Genomic DNA, 19,748 nt, shown 5'->3' on the forward strand with positions numbered 1-19,748 from the left:
TTTATAGACCTGTCTCTCTACCTTTAAAAGGATAGAAGGCAACAGCAATCAGCCCTACAAGAAAACTATGTATGATTTAACTATTGGCTAAAGTGTGTGCTCATAATTGTCCCAAAGCTAACAAAGTTTTTTAAAAATCTATTTCTTATGAACACACTGACTTTCAAAGCCATATTTAAAACCCCCTACATCTGAGTATATGTCATAAAACCCATGCATTTCAAGATACCATTCATTCCCTGCCAGTTTTGGTTCAGTTACAACCGTGTTCATTTAAAATGAGGATCATGTAAATGGATTCGTTTCTCATAATGTATCCCCAACAATTTTAGTGTTTTCTGACAAAGTCAGCCAGTCAGAAGGAAGATACATGTTGAAAGATTCTTGCTCAATAATTACTAGAAACAAATAATTTCAACTAGAAATTTCAATTTCTAAATGGATTTTTCAGACTTCTGTGGAGAGCAAACAAGGAGCTACCAATGATCCTGATGACTGTAAGAGCAATAAGCAACCTTTGTCAAATTAAGAAAGATTTTGTTATATTTAAAAATTACATTTGATTGGATTACAGTTCAGAGGCTGGTTAGAGACTGGTATTTTCATAATGTGTTAGATATTTTTTCTCTTTTGTTCATGATTCGTCTTCTCCAAGATTTCTTTCTCATTGTTTCTTCAAAAGATCAGCTTCTGGTTTAATTGCTCTCCCTTTGATGATATACCTATTTGTTTTTTATTTCATTGCTTTTTGCTTCTGTTTATAATGTTTTCCTTATATTTTCTTTAGCTTATTTTTTTCTAGCTTTTTGAGTTGAATTATTATCTTATCTGTTTTTAATCTACCTTGCTTTCTAATAAATTGAAAACTTCATTTCCCTCTAATTACTTTCTTTTTAAAGCTTTCTCTGTTGGTTTATAAATTTACTGTGATCAGAGAAAATTGGTTTTATAAGATTGATTCTTTATAACATGAAACTTTTTTTGTAGCCTAACAAATAGTCAATTTTTAAATTGGTCTGTGTGTGCTTTAAAAAAATGTGTTTACCATTTGTTAAATATAATTTAGCCTTTTTATAGTAAATATTATTTCTCAGTATCTCAGTACTGAATTTCCTATTTCAAATTCTCACACTGCCTTGTTTATTCTATGCCTCTTTCAGGAAGCTGATACAGATGAGAATCAGGGAACTCTGACATTTGAAGAATTCTGTGTTTTTTACAAAATGATGTCACTGAGACGGGACCTTTATTTGTTGCTTTTGAGCTACAGTGACAAGAAAGACCACCTAACTGTGGAAGAACTGGCTCAGTTTTTGAAGGTGGAACAAAAGGTATCGCTAGAGTGTCGAATCACATGTTTACTTAGGAATATTTATGAATATACAGGCTTCTGCTGGTGTCGGATAGAGGTATACCTTATCTTTAGGATAGATGGGTAAATATCACAATTCCACACAGGAAACGTTATTTATGAGTTATTTACAACATGTTTTTAGCAGCTTTTAAGAGGGAGTGATAAATTAAACACTTGTGTAGTTTTTTACCTTAACCACGTTGAGTATAGAAATGCATGTATTCCCACAAAGTAGTGGATGTTAACTCATGTGTTTCATTTTAGATAAATGGTTATGTATTTTTAATACTAATAATATAGGTAGGCCTTTGTTAACTATGACATAATTCTTTTTTAAAACTTCTAAAAATGCTTATTTACTTATTTTGAGAGAGAGAGAGAGAGAGAGAGAGAGAACACATGTTCACGCACGCAAGCAGAGCAAGGGCAGAGAGAGAGAATCCTAGAACAGGGTCCACGCTGTCAAGCCCAGAGCCTGACATGGGGCTCAAACTCGTGAACCATGAGATCCTGACCTGAGCTGAAATCAGGAGATGGATGCTTAACCAGCTGAGCCACCCAGGTGCTCCAGCTATGACATAATTTTTAGCTAGCAATATAGTAATTCATTGATAATTCTGATAGGAAATTGACATTTGATCATATGAAAAGAAAGTAAGCCCTGATTAGCAAAGAGAATCCCTAAATATATTTAAAACAAAACCTTTTAATTTTAATACTATGTAGGCTGAATTGTGGTCAACAAGGCTGGTCTTCCCATACTTTTTTTTTTTTTTTTTTGGTATTGCCTTAAGCTCTGTTTCTTACTAAAGTAGAAGAGATGGGAGGGGTCAGCTTTATTGAGTTATACTTGACCAATAAAAACTGTATATGTTTGAGGTATACAATGTATAGTTTTGATATAATGTATACATTGTAAAATGATTACTACAGTTAATTGGAGTAACATATTCATCACCTCACACAGTTCTGATTTGTGTGTCTGTGTGGGGTGAGAACACTTAAGATCAACCCTCTTATCAAATTCTAAGTATATAATACAGTATTATAAGCTGTGGTTACCACGCTTTACATTAGATCTCTAGAACTTCTTTCTGCATAATTGAACTTTTGTATCTTTGACCAACATCCTCCACTTCCCCGCAGTTTCTGCCAACTGACACTCTACTCTGTTTTCATGATTTTGACTTTCTTAGATTCCACTCATCAGGGAGATGGTGCAGCATTTGTCTTTCTGTGTCACCTCACATAGCATAATTTCCTCTAGGTTTTAAACTTGTCACTAATGGTGGGAATTATTTAATCAATCGTGCCTACAGGATGGGACCCCTACCAAGACCCCTAAACCATGAGGTTTGGAGCGCTTCTGGGTTGGTGGAGCTACGTGCAGGGACTGGGAAGGGGTGGGGTGTGCTCTGAGACGGCACAGAAGCTCTGAACACCTTCCCCCATAATTGCCGTATACATTTCTTCATTTCTTTTCTTTTTTTTTTTAACATTTATTTATTTTTGAGGGACAGAGAGGTACACATCATGAGTAGGGAGGGGCAGAGAGAGAGGGACACACAGAACTGGAAACAGGCTCCAGGCTCTGACCTGTCAGCACAGAGCCCAATGCGGGGCTTGAACCCACGATCTATGAGATCATGACCTGAGCTGAAGTCTCATGCTCAACCGACTGAGCCACCCAGGCTCCCCACATTTCTTCATTTAGCTGTTCCTGAGTTGTACACTTTGTAGTAAACCAGTTCTACTAAATGAAGCACTTTTCTGAGTTCTGTGAGTCATTCTAGTGAATTATGGGAACTGACCGAGACTTTTCCTTGACTAAACCCTAGATAGGCTTTTCTGAGTCCTTTCTCGACTAGACCCTATTGTTGGCCTTGTCCTTAAGGGTATAGCAATAATCCTGCTAAAGCAAGAATCCTGCTAAGACCCTTAACTAAACCCCACATCCTTGATATCTAGTCACTTCGATTTCTGATAAAATTCCTTATCTTTCACCATCTCCCATGTGGTATCTGATCACTTTCCTTCCTTCAGTGAAGAACCCTATTAGGTAGGTTTAGCCAGAACCCCCTCTGACCCCTAATGTTTCCTCCACTGATCCCTGCCCTGACCCTCGGCTATAAACCCCCCTTGTCCATCCTGTATTTGGAACTGAGCCAGTATTGAGTTCTCTTTTCCCCTGTTGCAATAGCTACTGATTAAAATCTGTCTTAATTGCTTTAACTACTGTATAGGTCTGTTTTTTTCTTTGATAGAGGCCCCACATTTGTAGTAGGCCAAGCAGAAAAGGAGGTAGCCTGAACACCTCATTCGCATCTGGCACCTGAGGTGGCTCAGTCTATGGGACTGAACCCTTAACCCGTGGGGGCTAATGCTAACTGCAGGTAGTTAATGTCAGAACTAAATTGCATTGTTGGATACCCAGTTAGGGCCGGAGAATCTAAAACTTGGTTGGCATCAGAAAAAAATACACTAGATGTGGTGATGATTTATTTACTTTACTCCGTTCCACAATCACACACATTTTAGGAAAAAGAGATACCCAAATGTATCAGCATCAGTTATTTTAATTAGCTTGCTATTTTGGCAAAGGCAGCAATTCCGCGTTAACAAAGTTAGCTATAACCCAGGTAGAACATGGGGATGGAATAAAAGATTTATTGTTTTGCACAGAAAATATGCTCTTCTACATCTATCTCTACTCCTCTGTTTTCTGCTCTGGTAACTACTTTTTCCATTTTCACCTGGAGAGCTCCTCTTCTATAGTAGAAAGAACATTAGACCAGGGGCCCAGAAGACCTACATTCCATTACAAGCTTTTTTGGTTGGAGAATCTTGGGCAGATCATTCATTATTGTTTCTGACCCTTTCTTTGTTTCCTTATCTATAAAAGGGACCTAATATATCTACCTTTCCTGTCTCACAGTGTCAAATTGAACATTGATCATAATGATGAATGTGAAGGCCCTTTGACATAGATGTTTGGAAGCACAGCAATGTGACAAATTAAAATTATGATATATAAAGGTACTGACTTCAAATGCGTTTGGGCAAGTAGAAGTAACCCAGTCCATTTGAATAGCAATAGTGGATGTCACTGCTAGGAGATATGTGTTTCTTTCCTCCTTTTGGTTTTATTGACACTCAGCCAGGAGATTTTATTTTTTTTAACTTTTTAAAAATGTTTTTTAATTTATTTTTGAGAGAGAGAGAGAGAAAGAGATAGTGTCAGCAGGGGAGGTCAGAGAGAGAGACACGGAATCTGAAGCAGGCTCTGGGCTCTGAGCTGTCAGCACAGAGCCCAATGTGGGGCTCAAACCCACAAACTGTGAGATCATGACCTGAGCTGAAGCTGGATGCTCAACCGACTGAGCCACCCAGGCGCCCCTCACCCAGCAGATTTTAGTTGGGGAAAACAGAAGCCAGTGTTCTATGACATCTGCTTCTGGTGGATAATTACCTGTATCCAGTTTAATTTTCTTAATTAGCTTGAAGCTACATATGGGCATACTCTGAAAGAAATTAAAAAAATTATCATATATCAAGATGCATATACCATAAAGGAAAATATTAATGTCTTGAAACTTTAAGTTTACATGTGGTCCAATTTATCAATCACCATAAAGTTAATGTCTAGCACAAACTAGGAAAGTATTTAGAACATGCAGAGGGAGAAATAGTGAAATTCCTTAATATAGAAAGTACTGTCACAGACAGTTGAGGAAAAAAATGAATACCCAATAGAAACAGGCAAAACATTTGAAACATGAAAAATTTCATAAGTCAATAAACCTACTGAAATTTCACCTTTCATTACTAATTCAAATATATGTAACGAAATGAAAAGATCTTTCCCACCCAACAAATATATAAAGGTTAAAAAAATACTATCAGGCATGGTATCCATTCTTATATTTTTAGTTAAGTTGTGGAATGGTACAATCTTTCTATCAGACAATTTAATTATCAAATTTTATATAACTTATAAGACTTTGACCAATCTGTTTTACTTCTAATAGTTCATTCTGAAGAAATAATTGCATACAGAAAAAAATATGTAAAGTTGGGAATTTTATTTATTAAAAGTTTTTTTGTTAATGTTTATTTATTTTTGAGAGAGAGACAGAGAGAGAGTGAGTGGGGGAGGGGCAGAAAGCAGGAGACACAGAATCCAAAGCAGGCTCCTGGCTCCAAGCTGGCAACACAGAGCCTGACACAAGGCTCGAACTCACTAACTGCAAGATTATGACCCCAGCTGAAGTTGGATGCCTCACCGACTGAGCCACCAGGTGCCCCACTCATGCATTTTAAAATAGAGAAAAGTTGGACTCAACCTAAATGTGCAACATGAGAGTCATTGGTTAAGGGTTTTGTAGAATTTTGAATTTTAAAATGGGATTTTCCCAATGGAACAAATTGGAGGCAATTTGACCATTCATATGTCAGTAATTCATTCATTTCTAATGGCATAAGATTGGTATAGACACCAGAGTATTCAACTTTTACAGATTTACTCAGTTGTGAAATAAAATATCACTCCTGGCCATATGTGTTGTCAAAGATTATCTGAAATCAAATATTGGCCCACGGGTCAGATTTTTATTTCACTGAAACTCTCTGAAAATTGAATTTATACTTTGACAGGCCCAAATGCTGTTTGATTATATCTTTCATTTTTTAAAACATGGATGTGCTAAGGGAAATTCTGTCTTTTATATCCTTGAAGAAGTGCCAATTAGAAGAGACCAGTTGGCTGACATTTCTCTTTCATTGCTTCCTTGCAACCACAGATAAAGATCACGGATATCCACTAGCTTGTGATTCCTAAGTACTAGGTTTGGTTGAGGTTTTTTGGTTTCATTCCCCGCCCCCCTCACCCCCGCCATGTGTTTGCCAAAAGGCGGTCTGTGTCTCCTCCAGATTTACTATCCATTTACCGGCACTGAGGCGGAATGTATTTTGTGTTCAATGCTTTTTCATAGTTTTGGTTCAGGAGCTATAATTGGATTTCATTCCCGGATCCCTCTTGACAGCCTTTCTTAACAAGCCTCTACTTTCTTTCTATCCTTTTGTTTCTTGTGGCTTGAGGCGAGAGGAAGAGAAGGCAGGACCACTGAAGCATCCTTAGAGTCTGAAAAACCAGCTAGCTAGCTGTTTCCTGACTACAAAGGCTATCTCCATGGATAAGCCAAAAGCAGACTTCTGTTTATGCATCACTTTCTTCTGAAATATGCATATGGGTGGTTAATTCCTGGGGAGTTTTCAGAGCTTTACTGATCTCCTGCTGGAGGGCCCGCTTCTTATTGTAACAGTGTGCATCTGACATAGATCTATACATTATCTCATTGTGGGGCTCCTAGCAGTTGCCCCTTTTGTGTCTTTAATCTCTCTGCTAAAATATTCCCTTGATTCTTCTAATCCAATTACCAGTGTTGTTTGTTCCATCTCCCTTAATTATCTTTTACTGAATTCAGAATGATTTCATGAGAGTCACGGTCATTCTAACCATACCTCTCTATGAGAAATACTTGTATACTCTTCTTTGCTTAGAACTACCCCTTTTGGGGCTAGTGTACCTTTATCTTGTTTGTTTTATTTTTTAAATGCATTTTCTTCATCATAAAAGCATTCCTTTAAGAGTCATTCCTGAGTTTCTGTTCATTTACTTAATTATTCACAGTTGAAGCAATTGAGAGACTTTTCAGAGTAATTACATCTTGTAATATTTTTGCAGCCTGGAATGTAGTTCCCTAAATGGCATTTTCCATGAAATAGTCATATATTCCAATGCTTTGAAAGTTGTGGTTTAATTTCAGGATGAGTTAGAGGTAGCCATTTTGGGGAAGAAAATTCTTACTTATTCAGTTGAAAACTGAAGGACTATTCTCTGAGAGATGTTTCTCCACTCCGCTCCCTTCTGAAATTAACCAAAAATACAGGAAAGAGACTTTTTCTTCTGTATAAAACTATGGAGACACAGAGATTGGGGAGGAGACAGGAACAACAAAATCTTGAAACTTGTCTGATTTAAGGGAGATGCCAGAGCACTGAAACTCAAGCCCACAGGGCAGGAATTTTATTAGTCCAGAGGAACCCCAGAAAGCTCAAGAATTGAAGTCATGTGATGCTCTTGAGACTAGGGGATGAGGAGGGTCAAAAACCCAAGCACTGGTTGGAAGTAGGGCTCTAGATCCTCTCTCCTACCACTTGAAGCAGTAACTGTCCCTCCTCCATCCTGACATAAAAGTAAGAGTCAGAACTGGAGAAAGATGGCCCAGAAGGATCTAGACTGAGGCATACCAGGCACACCTGAGTACTGAGAACATGGAGATGTGGTAGATAGTCTGTGAAGATGGCTGCAGTAATTCCCCTATTCCTATACGCATGCCCCTTGGCCAGGTGACTTTGCCTCTCCTCCCATCAAGGAGTGGGCTGTTTCCCTGCCCCTTTAATCTCGGCTAGCTCCAGGATTTGTTTTGACTAATAGATTGTAGCAGATATGATGTACAAAGAACCTAGGCCTTGATGACTTCACTCTTGCCCTATGGGAATTGTATGACTACCACATGAGGAAACCAGGCCAGGGTTTTGTGAATGAGAGATTACTCAGAGAAAGGGGCCCTGGGCCAACAGTCAGCGCCAACCAAGATACGTGAGGGAGGGGCCCCCTGAGACACTGAGCTGTGGTCCGGGGACCAGGTGCCTAAGGGCACTCGAATAACGCCTGGGCGAGAACAGCAAAATAACTGTCCAGACAAATCCAATCCCACTTGCCTTCCTGCACAAATGTGATTTTTAAAAAAGTGGATGTCGTTTTAAGTTTCTAAGTTTTGGGTGGCTAGTTTCAGAGCAATAGTAAATGAGTACAAGGACAAAGTGTCTTTGTGCAGTCTGAGTCCAAACTTCAGTCTGTGCACTGAAGTGGGAGAACCATAACCCTCTTCTCACACTCTGCTTCCAGGTTTCTATCAGGGAAATTACAGGTAGGAAATGGGAGATTATGACAAGCTAATCTTACTAAGTTGGATAGCGGCCCTAGAAAATAAGTCCAAGTCCTAACACCCAGTGCCTCTAAGTATAACCTTATTTGGAAATAGGGTCCTGGTAGGCATAATTAAATTAAGGGGGTTGAGATGAGATCATGCTAAATTTAGAGTTGACCCTAAATCCAATGATGAGTGCTCTTATAAGTGACAGGAAAGAAGATCTCAGAAGAAAGCCATGGAGGCAGAGACTATACTTATAGTCAAGCCAAGGAATGCCACAGTTTGCCAGAAGCCACCAGATATAAGAAGAGAGGCATGGAACAGATTTTCCCTCTGAGTCAACAGAGAGAACCAACTCTACCCACACCTGGAATTTGGACTTCCGGTCTCTAGAACTATGAGAGAATAAATTTCTATTGTTTTAAGCCAAGTTGGTGGTAATTTGTTTCAGCAGTCCTAGGAAACTAATATACAAGCCCCAGGAAAACCCCCCAAACCTGAAAATACATCAGACATCTGATAAAGTAGTTCAGCCAGGGATTCTACAGTGAGGCCACCCAGTCACTCAACTCTGCTCATGAATACAGAGCTTTCAACCAATTTATTACTGACTTGATTTTAAATACATTTTTTCAATAGCTGATTTTGAAAATGGGTTTTAAATAGCCAAGGCTTACTTACCACGTGTTTGGAGGAAATCCTCGACTCTGAAATCAGAGACCAAGGTAAACAAATAGCATCAAGAAACTCGGAGGAAACAGAGGCGATGTAGGGAAGAGATTGTAAAAACTTCCAGTAACATTAGAGTGATGAGACACAAAATTGCAGCCATGAAGCCAATGCAGTATGCTCTGGGAAAAGATGGTTCTGAGGAAGAAGAGCGGAGAACTAAACTCAATAAATGGCTTAGAAGATAAAAAGAAAATTGCCCATAAAAGAGAACAAATACAAAGAAATGAAAAATAGAAAGAAAAGATAAGGAAATTAGTGGATTGATTCAGAAAGTTCACTCTCTGAATAATCAGTTATAGAAAAAGATAAGAAAAAAATAGAAGGGAGATTATAAAATAAATAATACAAAAAATGACTAGCATGGAAAGATAGAACTCTCTTGACTGGCAGGGCCACTCAGTGCCAAGCACACTGAATGTGAAAAGATGCACAGGGACAAATGATAATGCAGTTTCACAATGCCAAGGATAGAGCAGAACCCTAGAAGTTAGCAGAAAGAAAGGAGGAAAAGCACTAGTCCAGTTAGTGAGTAAAGGTGGATCCTGTGAAAGGAGGAGACTCAGTATGGCATTGGACTTCTCAACAGCAACTCTGGAAACCAAAAACATAGGAGCAATGATTTCTGACTTAGAATTTTCTGCCTGGTGAGTCTGCCAACTGATCATGCATGCAGAGTAAAACGCACTCGGAAGAACACAGAAACACAGCAAGAAATAAATAATTTACTTTCTGAGCACTCTCTGATGAGTGTGACAGAATGAAGTCAGACCAAAACCTGAATAAAGTGCTGGAATCCCAGCAGCCTGGAAGAAGGACATTGTTTATAAGGGATAAAAAATTGGAATTCATGGATTGTTTTGTTGCCTTTGGTAACTGAGACACCATTAGCATCGTGAAGAAGAATTTATGAGATGACACTAAAAATTAACCAAATGGGTAGAAATAGCAGCAGTTAACAAATTGAAAAAAAATCTGTAAGAAACACAATCATTATACAATAGACTCAATGCCCAACATTTGCATAATCAGAATAATTCAACACTGCATAGTAATTAAATAAAAAAATTAAGGTATAACTATCCTAAGTGGAAGAATAGAGGGAGTAAGTTAGTTTTGCTGGCCCAAGCAAGCTAAATTTTTTATCCAATACAATAAAAACTTCCATATATAATGCTTAAGGTTTACAAAAATAGAAAATAGCATCATTAACAAACAATTCGTAATATAAAGACTCCTTCCAACAGAAATATCTAGAAATGTTGACATTATGTTTCTTGGAGAGTGGTTATCCGCATAGAAGGGGGAATTCTGCTTTCAATCGTAAGCTTGGTTTTGACTTATTTAATTATGAACATACATTAATTTGATAAAAATAAATTGAAAAGAGTTTAGCAATATTAAAATTCTCTGCAAATTATAATTTTGGGGTTTGTGTGCTTTGGGAATCATAGCTATAAGAAATATAAGTATTTACTTCTGACTTTGTTTTGAAATTCACACTCACTGTCACAGCTTTGCCAGATAACTTACAAGAAGTCTGAGGATAAAATGTTAGTATCAGAATACTAGCATGTTATATGGAGATCTATGACTTTGGTTTCTTCAACTAGTCCACCTGAAGTGGATTGACCTTTAATATGAAGACCAGTTAGTTTTTTTGGACGAGATTAAAGTATTATAGCAAACTAGGACAAGAGAATGGAGTCCAACTTGGAATAATCAAAGGAGTCAAATTATAGTAACTGACTTGATGGTTTAAAGCATCTCAAAAGTTAAGAAGATTTAGGAGTTTCAGCTATATTGAAAAAAGAATCACTTTTGATAGTAAGCATTTCAATTTTTCAGTAGAAATGAAGAAAACCACCCAGAGACAATAGCTATAATGTAAAAGAAAAGGCTTTGGCTATGAAGTCAGAATAATGAAATCTGAACCTTGGTTTTGCCTCCTATCAGCTTTGTGACTTTGAGATAGTGAACCTATTTTAGCATAAATTTGCATATTTTTAAATGGGGATAAAAACACCAAGTTTATGAGACTGTTGTAAGAAGTATTTAAGATTTTATGTGTAAAAGCTCTTTATAAACTGCACAGCATTGGCTGCATTACATAAATGTAAAGAATCATTATTAAATCAAGGGTTTTTAGAGTAGTCTTAGCACCAGTTGCCTGGTATAGTAAGAAGAGTCCTTCATGTTGGAAACAAGTGGCTCAGATATTGACAGCAAACAAAACTTGCAAAAGAGCTCCATGAGAAATAGGAGTAGAGTAGGGAAAAGTTCTTTCTGTTTCACCTTATTAGCTATGTGACATAGGGAGCCAAACAAAGGGAAAAGGAACAGTAAAGAGCATTAACCTGTGTCAAACCTTTTATAAAGTAAAATATCACAGTCGCTTTTTAAGTAAAGTCTGAAAAAGTCAGTTTTGTAAATGCAGGATTTTGCTGTTGGGAGTTAATTAAATTAGGCCACGGGTTGGGGGAAGGAGGGAAGCTGATTGACTTTACATTTCATTTCTCATTATTATGGGGTTTTACTGTATTTCACTGAGTTAATCCTTAATACTTGGATTTGGGTAGGAAATGGATTATTTCTCATTTGTTGTTATATAATGCCCAGAAAATTGTGAGCTTCCTAGAATGCCTATTAATATTTTTACTAATTTACTGACTACTTCTAGAATACAATGCTTTTTGTTAACACTTGCAATTCTGCTTTGCATCTTGAACTAGTATCATGTTCTTTGCTCGTCTGCAATTAGTTTTGTCCTAGGATGATGGTATTTTTTATGGTTTTTAGATCTCACGGGCTCCTGGTAGACCTAGGTTCAGGACCAGGCCCAACATCTCTGAATAAGCAGCCTCATAAACCAAATAATTGCAGTGTAAACTCGGGCTTCTCATGGCACATGAATTTTGTTTTATTTTTTATCAATTTTTTATAATGTTTACTTATTTCTTTTTGAGAGAAAGAGAGCACAGGTAGGGGAGAGACAGAGAGAAAGAGGGAGACACAGAATCCGAAGCAGGCTCCAGGTTCTGAGCTGTCAGCACGGAGTCTGGAGCGGGGCGGAAACCCACGAACCGCAAGATCATGACTTGAGCTACAGTTAGATGCTTAACCGACTGAGATAAACAGGCGTCTCCGTTTTTTTTTGTGTGTGTGTATGAGAAATTATTTATTTTTTAGATTGCATGTGATAAATCTCTCGAGTATATAGCAGACAAATTAGGGACCTGCTCAAACCCCGACTAGGTCAGTAGAGTTTTTACAGGTATCATGGTTTCATTTATTTTGTATTTTCTGCTGTTGTCTGATAAAATAAGCCTCTGAATATAGTAAGGACTGTAAAATTTACTCAGTGGATGCATCAGCCATTGTGTAGCTAGTTTGCAGGGGGTGGGGGGAAGCATTCTGTGCTATTTCAAGCAGGCAAAGAATAGGTGCAAAACAGAGCTTTTGTTCCCCTGCAAAAGGTTTAAATGCTATTTGAACTGTTTAGACAAATGAGATTTCACTAAAACATAAGTATCAAACCTAAGAGATAATAGAATATTTGGGAAATATCAAGAAATGGCTCTTAAGATTAGCTTCCTCTCTCACTGTTCATTAGTATTTTTAAATGTCACTGTTAGATCAAAATGGAATTTTGATCAAAATATCACATCCTTCACGTTGCCATTTAATTAATTATTCCTGGAGAGTTCACTTTGCCCGGTGACACTAAGCATGTGATGTTATGCAAGTACCTTGAGAATGCCTCACTAATAAGAGCATGCGCTGCCTTTTGATGTCTCATGTTAATAGTAATGCATTTAATTTTCACAACCACCTTATAAGGTAAGAGAAGGGAAATGACTCGTCCCGGATCCCATTGTTAATAATATAAGCTACGTTTTTGGTTTTATTTTCTCTTGCCAACCTTTGTGATCTTGAGTCAACATGGCAGATTGTTCTTGTGGTTCCATGGAAAGGGCTGTAGTTCTGCACACCCATGAGTAGATTTATCTAGGACATCCTGTTTTGCTAGGGAATCATTTTCTTTCTGTATATATTTATGATTAGCAAACTGTAGTGTTTGTGTAGAAAACATTAATTTGCAGATAGCTATTTTAGTAAGTAGATTTTGACAGTAGATTTGCATCAATTATTGATTTAATTTTATTAATTTTGCTTTATGGAGTATATTTGTCTAGTACTTGATGGGATGTTTTCACTGATAAATCTGAAGGGTAACATGGGAAGATTCAGATGATCATTTTCCAAAGATAAAGCTGCCATGATCTCAAATACTGCTCATTAAACTGCCTGGCACTGTATCACGAATGCTTAAAAAAATCAGTGCGCCTTTTTAGCATAGAAGAAAATATCTCGTGAAATTGCAGGTACTCTACTAATGTTTTGTTTTGTTTAGATGAACAATGTGACAACAGACTATTGTCTTGACATCATAAAGAAGTTTGAAGTTTCAGAAGAAAATAAGACGAAAAATGTTCTTGGCATAGAAGGTAAAATGACTAATATTCTAAATTTCTCATTTTTCAATTCAGTTTCCTAAGTTAAATTCTAGCAAAATTTTTAGTAAAAGAAATCAGGAGATATTCATGGGTTACAGGTGACTCAAATAAAACTCACAAAACAACGTATTTTCCTATGAAAGAGACGGCATGATACTGCTATTTCTCTTACTTTGGCAATGCTGATATGCATTTTCCACTCTAAGCAAGTCAACCTGATGCCATCATGTGTGTGACAGATGTCAGGAAATATTTGTGCTTTTCTCAAATGGCTAATTTTGGAAAGAGATTCAACCTGGTAATTTCAAAAAAAGGAAATTTGGTCTTAAAATAACTAATCTATGACATTAGTGACTTTGAAAGTACATGTTTCTTTAAAAGTCTTGGCAGTATGCTTGTTTTTACCTAGTTGGTAGCAGAGGAGATGTTGGAACCATATATTTGGTTAATACAGCTACTTCATTATATAGTTGAGGAAAGTGAAGCTTTCAAGGCAATTAAGTAATTTGCTCAGAGTTACATCTCAGAATGTAGCTTCAAGGATCTTACACATAAATGTGAATACAGCTACGTCTATGTGTAAGTTATATATACTTAAAATATGTGGGGAAATACATTGCAGGCTGCTACCCAAGAGAAGAACAAATCCCAGGCAGAACCAATAATCTGATGAGGGATCACCAAGGCCACCCATTGCCTTCAGGACCATCCAAAGCCATGGTTTATCTTACTATTTTTGATTGTTCCCCTCCCCCTCCCCCTTGCTTTCAGGTTCAGTGTGGGCAAGGAGGTTTGATACCACATGTTTACTTCCTGGGGTGGAGGGTGATTAAAAGAAAGGAATAATTTAAAATATATATATTAAGAACAATTTTAAAAACACCTAGAAATGATAAAATAATTTGGCCCAATTCTTTACCAAGAAATGAATGTGTTGCTTGGTGGGCCCCCCTGAATGGAATTAAATGTGATTTCTACATTACTGTCATAAAGATAGGCATGAAGAAATTCTCCAGAGTCTCAGAGGATATTTACAGATACAGTTTCTTGAAGACTTGTTAGCAATTAAAAAAAATTGTTTTTAATGTTTGTTTAGTTTTTGAGAGAGAGAAAGAGTGTGAGCGGGGAGGGGGAGAGAAAGAGGGGAGACACAGAATCTGAAGCAGGCTCCAGGCTCTGAGTTGTCAGCACAGAGCCCAATTTGGGACTTGAACTCATCAACTGTGAGATCATGACCTGAGCCGAAGTAAGACACTTAACTGACTGAGCCACCAAGGCGCCCAATGACTTAGAGAGATTTAACCTGATAATCATTCCACTTAAGTACTTGAGGTCATTCAACTATTTATTCATGTATTAATGAATGCTTCTTCTACCTAGATATTATGTTTTGAAAATAATTGTAGAAAAACTGATTAGGTTTTCTACATAATATCTGTTTGGGTATAGCTGATACACAGTGCTACACTAGTCTTGGGTGTAAATCTTAGTGACTTTACAAATTTATAGCTTAGGCTATGTTCACCATAAGTGTAGCTCTTGTCTGTCTTATTGCATTGCTATTGCAATATCAGTGACTATGACCCTTAAGCTGTGCTTCTATTCCTGTGACTTATTAATTCCATAACTGGAAGCCTGTGCCTCCCTCTCCCCTTTACCGATTTTGTCCACCTCTCATCCCCCTCCCCTCTGGCAACCATCAGTTTGTTCTGTATTTCTGCATAATCTTTAAACATTATCTTAAAGTTATAAAATGTGCTAGCTATTAGCAACATTTTCCCAAACCAATTTCGTAGTCAAATAACCACACTCTGAATTTAGTTGGCGTATAACTTTTGACCTGTTACTTCACCTATGGCACTAACAATACTGTTTTTTTTTTAAATGAATAACTTATCAAATTGATGGTTTCTCAGTGTAGCACTTTGTATAAAAACTGCTTTAACACTGCATCAGTCACCCATTAGATCATGCTGCATAATCCTAGCTTGAGTTCAGTAGTTACTGAATGGCTTTGGAATAAGCCCTCTCCCATACTCTATCAAAATTCTTGAAAAGTCTACTTATTTTTCTGTAGCTTATGTTGAAACTGCTATTCCCCAGTCATATTTCAGTTTTTGACACTATTTGACATGAAGCAAGTCTCTCACTACCTTAGTATTCTTCACAGTATCTGTCCTGAGTGTAAGATAATCATTGTAAACATGTTTAAAAATTTGTTTTTAAATCTTTTTTAATGTTTATTTACTTTTGAGAAAGAAAGATAGAGACAGAGTGCAAGGAGGGGGGAAGGGCAGAGAGAGAGGGAGACACAGAATCTGAAGCAGACTCTAAGCTCCAAGCTGTCAGCACAGAGCCTGGCGCAGGACTTGAATTTATGAACCACAAGATTATGGCCTGACCCCGTCAGTCGCTTAACCAACTGTGCCACCCCGGCACATGCCCCCTCCAATTTTTTTAATGTTTATTTTTTGAAAGAGAGATACAGCATAAGTGGGGAAGGGGCAGAGAGAGAGAGACAGAATTTGAAGCAAGCTCCAGGCTCTGTCAGCTGTCAGCCCAGAGGCTGATGTGGGGCTCGAATTCATGAGCCACGAGATAATGACCTGAGCTGAAGTTGGACGGTTAACCAGCTGAGCCACCCAGCCGCCCCGCTACGAACATACGTTGCTCTCTGTTGTCCCTGATGGAGTCAATTAAGCACTCTTCGAAAGCTATAGTCCTTCACTCTTTCTTTCTTCCAAAGGGTTCACGAACTTCATGCGTAGTCCAGCTTGTGACGTATTTAACCCGTTGCACCATGAAGTGTACCAGGACATGGATCAGCCTCTGTGCAACTACTACATTGCTTCCTCTCACAACACATACCTGACCGGGGACCAGCTCCTTTCTCAGTCCAAAGTGGACATGTACGCGCGGGTGCTCCAAGAAGGCTGCCGCTGTGTGGAAGGTTCGTGCCTTGTCTGAGCTCTGCTGTGTGTTGATGGACGTGTCCTTTAGCCTGTCAAGTCTAGTCTGAAGAGTAGAGACCTAAAATATGTACTCACACTAACCATAACCATTTTTCTGCTTATTGTAGAGTTATTCCTTGCTCATGGTGCTCTCTGGATCCTCCTTATTGTCCAATCAGGAAGAGAGAGAGAGGGCGAGAGAGAGCTGTACTCGAAAGGAAGCACACCTTCATTTGCTAAAAATTTGTGATGAATATTAAAGTTTTCCCAGAAGGAAATTTTTATTTAAACAATGCCAAAAATAGTTCAGGCTAACTATTTGTTTTTGAGACACTTCATGATCTGTCAGCAACATTTATTAAATTTCTTGTGGGGTTTTGATTGTGAGGACACAGATATAGGACATGATTTCTGCCTTCAAGGGCAATCTTATAGAATGGGTGGCCATTACAAACAGTAGGAATGGTGGGCATTCCACCAGGCAAATCCTACACGTGTTGAGAAGTGTTGGTACAAAGAGTAAGATGTGACGTAAAATACAATGAGAAATAGGTAGGCTGGGAAGGTAAACTTGGGTCAGTCATAAAGAGTTTAAGGGTTTGAGTGCTGTGGTGAGGAATTTCAACTCTAACTTTTGGTAACAAGGGTTCCATGAAGCATTTTTTTTTCAAAACATTTTAATGTTTATTTTTGAGAGAGACAGAGACAAAGTGTGATTTTGGAGGAGCAGAGAGAGGGAGACACAGAATCCGAAGCAGGCTCCAGGTTCCGAGCTGTCAGCACAGAGCCCCCAGCACGGTGCTCAAACCTACAAACTGCAAGATCATGACCTGAGCCGAAGGAAGTCAAATGCTTAACTGAGTGAGCCACCGGCGCCCCTCAGTGAAGGGTTTTAATAAATATGGTGATATGATCAGACTTGCCGTTTAGAAAGATCAGTTGGGTCACAATGTGTGAGGACAAGGTTTTTACCGTGTATGTTTGTGGAGGGGAAGGAGAGCGAGGCTAGACAGAGCAAGGAGAATGGTGGAAAGGCTATTACAGTGATTCAAGGGAAGGGTTATAAAAACCTGGACGGGGCGCCTGGGTGGCTCAGTCAGTTAAGCCTCTGACTTCAGCTCAGGTCATGATCTCACATTCATGGGTTCGAGCCCCGCATCGGGCTCTGTGCTGACAGCTCAGAGCCTGGAGCCTGCTTCCGATTCTGTGTCTCCCTCTCTCTGCCTCTCCCCACTCATGCTGTCTCTGTCTCAAAAATAAATAAAACATTTAAAAAAATTTTTAAAAATCTGGACTAAGTGTATTGGAAAGAAAATTACATAGATATTAAATAAGTAAACTCAGCAGGACCTGATGCAAGAGGAAAAGCATGTAAGGAATGAGAGTGAGAGCTGTAGTGAATGAATGGTGTCCTCACAGGCTATAGGGAATCTGGGGAGAGAGCATTAATAAGTTCAGTTTTCCATCTGTTGAGTTTATAGTGACTTTGTAACATTTACATGGACATTTCTATCAGTTGGTTGCATAATAATATCTGAACCCAATGGAAAGATCCAAACAAGATAAAGATTCCATGATTTTGAAGTTTAGATTAGTTTTATTGTTTATCTATTTATTATTATTTTTTATAAATGTTTATTTATTTTTTATTTATTTTTGGGAGGTGGAGAGAGACAGTGCAAGTAGGGGAGGGTCAGAGAGAGAGGGAGACACAGAATGCAAAGCAGGCTTCAGACTCTGAGCTCGCTGTCAGCATAGAACCCAATGCCGGGCTCAAACCTACTAACCATGAGACCATGACCTGAGCTGAAGCCGGATGCTGAACTGACTGAGCCACTTAGGTGCCCTAATGTTTATTTATTTTTGAGAGAGAGATAGATAAAGTACCAACAGGGGAGGGGCAGAGAGAAAAGGAAACACAGAATCCAAAGCAGGCTCCTGAGCTGTCAGCACAGAGCCCAATACTCAACATGGAGCCTGATATGGGGTTCGATCCCATGACCTGAGCCAAAATCAAGATTTGGATGCTCAAACGACTGAGCCACCCAGGCACCCCATAATTCTGTGTTTTGTATGTGATAGTCAAGATCATCAAAGTGTACAAGATCACTTACAGAGAGGAGTGGACAAGTGAATGAAGCCTGAGGACAAGCGAATGAAGTGATGCACCAAGAGCAAGGGTAACCAATGGGGATTAACTCAGAATGGTCACTGGGTCCTAAGGGATGAAATTGCCACAAATGTCCCATGCAAAAGAAAAGTAAAATATGGTAAAGACTAATTATCCAATTTGGTTGCATTTAACAGCTAGTTTATTGGTATCTTTTTAAAAACATTTTTTAATGTTTTATTTATTTCTGTGCGGGTGGGAGCAGGAGTGGGGGAGGCACAGAGAGAGAGAGAGAGAGAGAGAGAGAGAGAGAGGGGGGAACAGAATATCTGAAGCATGCTCTGGGCTGACAGCAGCAAGCCTGATGCAGGGCATGAACTCACAAACTGAGATCACGACCTGAGCTGATGTTGGACGTTCAACCAACTGAGCCACCCAGGCATCCTGGTGTCTTTTGATGGATAGTTTTGGTGACATGTTAGTGGGAAGTTGGGGGGTAGCTAATCTGCTGTGGGTTAGTCAGTTGGAATTTTTCTGCATTAGAAGAAAACTGGATGATACACGTTTGGGAGATTTTGACACTTTGAAGAAGAGAAAATGAGGACAAAGTTTTGTTTTTAGATGGGATAAAGGGACCAGATTTTGAAAGGGTTCATGTCTGATAGCCTCTCTTTTCTCTGGGATGAGAACATCATCTACGAAGTAAGTGGAAGTTAGCTTGGGGGCTTAAGAAGATCAACAAACAATGGGAAAGGAGTTGACAAGATAAACTGGGGAAGTTCTAGGTATTTTCAAAAACAGTCTTTTTGTTACATAAGATCTTCATGCTTAGACTCTTCCCACTTCATTCCCAACAGATTAGATACAGGAGCAGTGAAGATAGATTATAAAATTGATCCAAGGCTCTAGATTTCTAGATCATTTAAATATCTTCACAGTGTTGGTGTGCACTCTTTTAAGTAATTAGTCAGTAGGTTAATGACTCTAACAAAGGAAAATAAGGGAATAAGGAGCCATAAAATGAGGTATGGAAACTAGAAGATCCTAAGAAATAGAAATATGGAGAAAGTTGTTATCACACACACACAAAAT

At 38.4% G+C, this 19,748-nt stretch overlaps 1 protein-coding gene across 1 annotated transcript in view; it reads left to right on the top strand.

Annotated features, from left to right (window-relative positions):
- The window catches only part of PLCH1 (phospholipase C eta 1), a 207,928-nt gene that overhangs the window by 132,747 nt on the left and 55,433 nt on the right, over positions 1–19,748 (top strand). The window contains exons 7-9 of the mRNA XM_029940011.1: positions 1,161–1,331; positions 13,493–13,586; positions 16,342–16,545. Coding sequence (XP_029795871.1) covers positions 1,161–1,331; positions 13,493–13,586; positions 16,342–16,545 — 469 coding nt within the window. The remainder of the gene's footprint in view (positions 1–1,160; positions 1,332–13,492; positions 13,587–16,341; positions 16,546–19,748) is intronic.

The sequence above is a fragment of the Suricata suricatta genome, chromosome 5 (genome assembly GCF_006229205.1).
Source record: "Suricata suricatta isolate VVHF042 chromosome 5, meerkat_22Aug2017_6uvM2_HiC, whole genome shotgun sequence".
NCBI classification, from domain to species: domain Eukaryota; kingdom Metazoa; phylum Chordata; class Mammalia; order Carnivora; family Herpestidae; genus Suricata; species Suricata suricatta.